This window comes from Rattus norvegicus, chromosome 10 (assembly GCF_036323735.1).
Source record: "Rattus norvegicus strain BN/NHsdMcwi chromosome 10, GRCr8, whole genome shotgun sequence".
Taxonomy (NCBI): Eukaryota; Metazoa; Chordata; class Mammalia; order Rodentia; family Muridae; genus Rattus; species Rattus norvegicus.
Genome location: NC_086028.1, coordinates 101,155,034 through 101,162,026, shown reverse-complemented (window position 1 = coordinate 101,162,026; position 6,993 = coordinate 101,155,034). Strand labels below are relative to the sequence as shown.

The 6,993-nt window shown below is 47.9% G+C and overlaps 1 protein-coding gene across 3 annotated transcripts; it reads left to right on the top strand.

The window, feature by feature from the left end:
- Positions 1-100: 100 nt before the first annotated feature.
- Positions 101-5,354, top strand: Atp5pd (ATP synthase peripheral stalk subunit d). Of its 3 annotated transcripts, none has more exons than NM_019383.2 (6): positions 191-234; positions 2,136-2,265; positions 2,734-2,830; positions 3,916-3,987; positions 4,967-5,029; positions 5,160-5,354. In NM_019383.2, the coding sequence occupies exons 2-6, from the start codon at positions 2,144-2,146 to the stop codon at positions 5,289-5,291; spliced, it is 486 nt and encodes a 161-aa protein (NP_062256.1). In that variant the 5' UTR covers positions 191-234; positions 2,136-2,143; the 3' UTR covers positions 5,292-5,354. The 3 variants fall into 3 exon arrangements, with proteins under 3 accessions (XP_008766612.1, NP_062256.1, XP_038942713.1); XM_039086785.2 differs by lacking the exon at positions 191-234 and adding an exon at positions 1,893-1,952 and having other exon boundaries at positions 5,160-5,343; XM_008768390.4 differs by lacking the exon at positions 3,916-3,987 and having other exon boundaries at positions 101-234; positions 5,160-5,343.
- The last annotated feature ends 1,639 nt before the right edge of the window (positions 5,355-6,993 follow it).

Sequence of the window (6,993 nt, the reverse complement as noted above, 5' to 3'; positions counted from 1 at the left end):
GTGGGGCAGGGGGTAAGGGACGGGAGCGCCCCCAACTAGCAGAGACCCTGACGGCGCAGGCGCTGCGCCCGCCTTTTAAGGCGGGACTTCCTGAACGCCACCCCCATGCTCACTGGGTGATATCTGAAATAAGACCGGCCTATTGCGCTTTTGGATTGGCCAAAGAGGGAACTTCCGGTAACACACTTCCGTTCCTTTCTGCTGGAGACAGCGCTCCGCCGGGGGTCGGTGAAGGTGAGTGAGTGTTGTTAGAAGTATTGCGTTTGATCTCCACGAACTCTTTTGTATTATATTCCAGACCTTGCTCCGACGCTTGTTCCCTCCAGCCCCGCGGAGGACGTCGGGCCTTCGAGCTGCCCCTCTGGCAGAGCGACCGAGGTCACTGCTTTGCCCTGCTCGCCTCTCCTTCGGGCGAGCCTGGGGCCTGGCAATGACTTACTTGGCCAATCACCTCTGATTTAGATGTTGCCACATTGTCTCACACTGGGTGGCGATCTCAGGAGTGGAGTTTAGGGGTTGGGGAAACATGACTTAGCCATGGTGGTAGCTTTCAGAGAGGACAAGACACCCAGTAGGCTTCAACGCTACGTTCTCTTCTCCCAATGGAGGACTCTAGGATTCCTCGTGAGATTTACCGATTGATCGAATAACTATTGGTTATTCCCTATGCTCATGACCTGTTTTCCATAAGAGCAGGCTGAGAAACCACCAGCGGTAGAGGTTAACCAGATAACAAAAAGTCTGTGACTGCTGCTTTATCCCGTGCTTAAAGTCCACTTCGTTCTCTGGCATCCTTAGTTCACCTGGCAACTGTTTTAGCCTCTGTCCTCCAAGAGAGGTAACTGCACTGAGGAGGCAAGGAAGGAAGAAAGGAAAGAAGGAGGGAGGGAGACCATCATTTGACAACTTTGATCGTTAGGAAGGTATCTCCCCCCCTTTTTTTTTTAAAGATTTATTTATTTTAGTTACATGAGTACACTGTAGCTGTCTTCAGATACATCAGAAGAGGGCATCGGATCCCATCACAGATGGTTGTGAGCCACCATGTGGTTGCTGGGAATTGAACTCAGGACCTCTGGAAGAGCAGTCAGTGCTCTTAACCACTGAGCCATCTCTCCAGCCCAGGAAGGTATCTCCCACTCAGAGCTTGTGCATAGTTATTTTCTGTATCTTGTTTTGGTCTAAAGACAGCTGCAATCACTGTCTTTCCAAGTATCATTTGTGTAAAAATGCCTCTGAAAGTGCAAGGTGTGTGTGCTGTGGGAGGTATGACACGGGTACGAAGGTTCGAGTGTACAGCAGGGGTTGAGAGCCCCTGAAGTCTCTATAAAGCAGGGCAGATTGGTACCTACAGTTTCACTGAGGATTCTTTTTTTTTTTTAATATTTTATTTATTTATTATATGAGTACACTGTAGCTGTCTTCAGACACACCAGAAGAAGGCATCAGATCCCATTATAGATGGTTGTGAGCCACCATGTGGTTGCTGGGATTTGAACTCAGGACCTCAGGAAGAGCAGTCGGTGCTCTTAACCACTGAGCCATCTCTCCAGCCCTTCACTGAGGATTCTTAACAGCTCTTTGCCTCAATTTGCACATGCAGAAATTTTGTCTGTGTATTTTGAAGCCTTGCCAGATTGGCTGTGTCAAATTTCTGTATGGTAGAGAGTCGGTGGCTAAAACAGTCATTTATTTAACTTTTGTGCAGCTTATGACTTCCTTTAGCAATGTTTGCAAAGACAGGTGTAGAACAAAAAGTAGAAAATGGGTTGGGATAGAGCAAGGACAGCCTAGCAGGAAAAAGTACATTTATATTCTGTGTGGCATAGCTTTATTTACTGATGTATTGAGGCAAGCTCTCATATATCTCACGTGGCTTTGACCTTTAGATTCTCTGCCTCTACTTCTGTTTCTGGTGCGGGAGAGGGAGCCCAGGCCTTCGTCCATTCGAGGCAAGCATTCTAACAACTAGTTGCATCCTTTTCTGGTTTAAATCCTAGTTCTTTTATCTGTTGCATCGACCCATCAAATTGCTCCCACTGATCCATTTCTTAACAACTTGTATTTCTGTGGCACGGTCTCCTTCAGGGGTTCTCTCCAGAGGCACTGTTTATCTGACCTGTTTTGTTTTCTAGTATCCAAGATGGCTGGGCGCAAACTTGCTCTAAAAACCATCGATTGGGTATCTTTTGTGGAGATCATGCCCCAAAACCAGAAGGCAATTGGAAACGCTCTGAAGTCCTGGAATGAGACCTTCCACACCAGGTCAGTATGTTGTGAGAAGGAGCCCCCCTCCCCCATCCTTGTCACTGATCCTAGAAGCAGTGCTTTGACATTGGTCACATCTGCGTAGTATTTAGTACGTATATGAGTTCATAGATATCTGCCATGTGTGCTGTAGCATCAGAAGAAAACTTGTGGGGTTGGCTTTCTGCCTTCCACTGTATGAGTCCTGGGTATTGAACACAGGTCCTCAGGTTTAGCAGCAAGCGCCTGTACCCACTTAGCCATCTTGCCAGCCCTAGCTACTCTTTTCTAATAGACTGACAGGAGTAAAGAAACAGACGTGTTTTGCAAATGAAAGCATTTTTGGCATTTTTGTGGTGGCCCTTCAGAGAAAGGTGGGCTTGACACTCCAGTGTGTAAGGACTGGGGAGATGGCTGTGTGAATAGTGTTTGTTGCTGATTCCAGTCCAGGAATACAAGTCCTGACTGACTTTTCCACATGAGCAGGTTGGCTAGTCTGTCTGAGAAACCACCAGCGATTGACTGGGCTTACTACAGGGCCAATGTGGACAAGCCTGGCTTGGTGGATGATTTTAAAAACAAGGTGAGTCTTCAGATAACTAACAAAAGCTCTATCTTGTAAGGTGCTGGGGGAAGGGGAGTGGAGATGGGCAAAGGTCCTGGGGTGGATTTAGTGAGCACTTGTAGAGAATGAGGGTTCAGTCACTCAGCAGTCAGGCAGCCTTCCTTCCAGGAGCTGAAGGGCTGCCAGGGCTAGCTCTCCTCCCGAGTTTGCCGTCACTTCTTCCCTGCCTCCTTTTTGTAAACTAACGCTCTCTTCTTTCACCCCCCTGGCCCTTGTCCAACCTCTTCTATAAAAAGGTGAATTTCATGTCTGTGGGTGTACTTCCTGCACATATTTCTATGTATCACTTGCATGGCTGATGGCAGGAGCTCAGTGAGCATACCAGATGCCCCAGGGCTAGAGTTACAGGCTGTTGGGAGTGGCCCTGTGGGTGCTGGGAATTCAACCTGGGTCCTCAGCAAGAGCAGCCAGTGCATGAAATTGCAGAGCCGTCTTTCCAGCCCCGTCAGTAACTTGTGTTCTTTCAGTACCTGCACATTAAGTACAAAAGTACAATGTCTCAGTATTGAGTTCATTTGCTCATTTGAAGATGCTTCTAGAAGACTTGCTCTGTGTGGCTTAGCATACAATGCCAGGGCTGTAATACTAAATAGTTTTCTTGGTTCTTTTTTTTTTTTTTGGAGCTGGGGATTGAACCCAGGGCCTTGCGCTTCCTAGGCAAGTGCTCTACCACTGAGCTAAATCCCCAACCCCACTAAATAGTTTTCTTAATGATCATCTTTACTTCATAATCAAATACGATTCCTGCCCATCAGCCCTGCAGGGTTCTGTGTGAAAAAGAATTAGACTGCAAGATGCTAAGTGGCTCTTACCAAGTGTAGCAGCCCATTTGAGGTGGGGAAACAAAGCAGTGCTTGTTATGATAAGGAAATGTGGAGGATCCTGGGCTGATGAGGGACGGGCTGAGGAGGCCTCCAGATCTTCCCACCTCACCACCAGAGCTCAGAGGAGGAAGTGAGTGCATGTAAGAAGCAGAGAGTAAGAAGCAGAGAGAGGCTTTAGGCTCTTGGGCTACAAGAGTGAAGTCTCTGTCCTGTTTATAGTATAATGCTCTGAAGATCCCTGTGCCTGAGGATAAATACACAGCCCTAGTGGACGCCGAGGAGAAGGAGGATGTGAGTAGTGGGCAGGGGGTTGGGGTGTGTGTGTGATTATGGGCAGGCATTTTGTTGTTTAGTTTTTTGGTTTTTTTTTCCCCTCCAAAATTTTCTTGGTTTTTGTTCCTTTTATTGTAAGGTCTCACTGTGTAACCTTGGTTGACCTCAAACTCATGGTGATCCTCCTGCTTCAGCCTCCCAAGTTTGGGGATTATAAGCAAGTACCACTATGGTCAGATCCTGAAGTTTTCTTAATTCTTAGTAGCAAGGGTGGATAGTGAATTAAAGATTAAAGTGTGGGAATCAAGAGGACTAGGGTGCTAATAAATGCAGCAACATAAATGACTCTAAAAATAATACTGACTAAAGAAGGCAGCAAGCCCAGGCCTGGTGGTGTGCACTTTAACGTCCTATCTCTGATTTAGAGGGCAGCCAGGGCTACATAGTGAGGTCTTGTCCTTATGAATCTCTAGGAAACTTGGGTAATCTTGAGTGACAGAGGCCTGAGGGGTTGCTTGGAGAGAGGTGAGGGTGACCTGGTAAATATGTCACGGTTCTTGAATATGATGACAGTGTGGCCAGTGAATGCATAATTTAAATGAAAGCTCTGTAAGTATGTCTGTCTCAGTGTTGCCTTAGATCCAACAGGTCTGTTAAGAACCTAACCACTCAACACTCAGATACTTATTTGTCTGAAAATACCTCATGCCAGTATTGGAACCTGGAGAGGGCACGAGTGCGTGCATGCGTGCATGTATGTGCGCCTGTGTAGGCACATGACTTATCTCGACGATTTAGTGATCCATCCTAAGTTGCTTTCCTGCCTGACTGCTCTGTGGATGTTGAAAGGTGTCGCTTGTCTTCAACAAAAGCATTCAGGACTGGGCCAACCATGCACTTCTGTAGATGGTGTCAGGAAAGGCGCAGACTTGAGCTGCCCAGGCTCAGGGGTCAGCACACAGTTTGGCTTCAGGACAGTTTCTTCTTTCTCTTCTAGGTGAAGAACTGTGCCCAGTTCGTGACTGGATCTCAGGCTAGGGTCCGGGAATATGAGAAGCAGGTGAGGATGAGCCGTGGCCTCTCTCTGTGACTTTTCTGTCACTGCATAGCAGTGACCTTCCTTGGATTCTTGTTTTGATCTCAGTGGCCTTGCCCATTTCCTGTAGCTAACAGGTTTCTGTTCTTTGTAGCTGGAGAAAATAAAGAACATGATTCCCTTTGACCAGATGACGATTGATGACTTGAATGAGGTCTTCCCTGAAACCAAGCTGGACAAGAGGAAGTACCCATACTGGCCCCATCAGCCCATCGAGAACCTGTGAAGCAGCCCAGGAGGGAGCCCTGGCTGACTTGAAATAAAACATTTACATAGTCTTGCTATGGTCTTTAAGTAGATAAACAGTTCTGTTTTGTCGTCCCCCCCCCCCCCCGGAGCTGGGGACCGAACCCAGGGCCTTGCGCTTGCTAGGCAAGCGCTCTACCACTGAGCTAAATCCCCAACCCCTAGATAAACAGTTCTAAGGTGGCCACACCAGAAGCATCATGTGAACCAAACAGTAGGAAACCAGTTACTGTGGCCTGTGGGCTGCTGGACCTCGAACAGCACAGCCTATGACCATACCGTTGGGGGACAGTTTTTGCAGATTGACCTCTGCTTGCTTATGTGTGTCCTGGTCCCTACATCACACACACAAACAGAAATAAGCAGTTACGGTGGTGGGGAGAGACAGCCCTGACTCACCACCTGCGGCCAGCACGCAATTGCTGAGGCTTGGGATTCTACTGTTGTCATAGGCATCAGGATTGCAGTGTCTAGCAGCCTAGGAATCTTTTAAATATCTAGTCACCCATCTGCTGTAGCTTAAATCCTGCAGGGAGAGTGGGAGTAGGGGAGGGTTGGTGTACCCAGGCCAGAAGGAGCAGCAGGGGCTGGCTGAGCATCGGATCCCTAAGCCCCACTCTAGGGTAAGGGCTGGGAGAAGAAACCAGAGCTCATCAGTGGGGTGCCAGTGCCATAACCTAGGGGTAACTCAGTGTGGCACTCTGTGGCTGTGGACATTGAAGGCATAGCTACACACGCATCTGTGAGCTCCAGGGGACAGACCTCTCTGCTACCTTCTGGTGGGGAAATCCACCTTAGGAAACATTGTATTGTTTTGTCAGTGTTAAAACTCTAGGAACTATTGCTGTCCAAGAAAGGAAACGACAGAAGAGCCAAGTGTTAGGGTGGACTCTAATCCCAGCACTAGGGAAGCACAGGCAGGTGGATTTCTGTGAACTCGAGGCCAGCTGTTTGTGCAAACAAATCTTTTTGCTAAAGGAACACAAACTGAACAGGAAAGCGAGGACATTGATACTATATGTATCTTTGTGAAGGGAACAACTGTTAGTTAAAAGAACAGACCTTTGCCAACCTCTGGAAACCATGCTTTTGCTCCCACCCCTGGTGACACCCTCCCACCTTGGCATTGCAGGGCTCACTGTGGCCTATCCCCCTAACCTTTTCTCCACCCCTCCCCTCCATCACAGTAAGGGCTGTGAGGACTTTAAGTTTTGTTTTGTTTTTTTTAACTTATTAGTACATTGTTGCCGTCAGATCTCAGATGGTTGTGAGCCACTGTGGGGTTGCTGGGATTTGAACTCAGGACCTCTGGAAGAGCAATCAGTGCTCTTAACCGCTGAGCCATCTCTCCAGCCCCAGAGCTACTTTCTAATCCTCTGGGAGGCATTCAAGGGTGTGTTCTCTTGCTGGAACACCACAGCAGCAGGAAAGGATGAAGTCGGGCATTTTCCCTGGTGGATTGTTTCATTCAAGGGATAAGTAGAAAGTTAAACATACATATATGGTTTGAGCCCGCACACCAGACATGGTGACACATGCCTACAATCCCAGCACTCGGGAAGCTAAGGTGACCATGGATATCACTGCAGTATATCTGAGAGAAACAACAGGAAACACCGATGGGACTCTGAACCTGAAATCCCTTTCCAGCGCCTTACACGTTAGGACACTAGAACTTCTGA

Excerpts from the sequence above, each read along its gene's own strand:
- Atp5pd (NM_019383.2), top strand. The coding sequence starts at position 2,144 with ATGGCTGGGCGCAAACTTGCTCTAAAAACCATCGATTGGGTATCTTTT. Across the intron at positions 2,266-2,733 it reads AATGAGACCTTCCACACCAG|GTTGGCTAGTCTGTCTGAGA; the intron begins GTCAGTATGTTG and ends CCACATGAGCAG. Across the intron at positions 5,030-5,159 it reads TCCGGGAATATGAGAAGCAG|CTGGAGAAAATAAAGAACAT; the intron begins GTGAGGATGAGC and ends TGTTCTTTGTAG.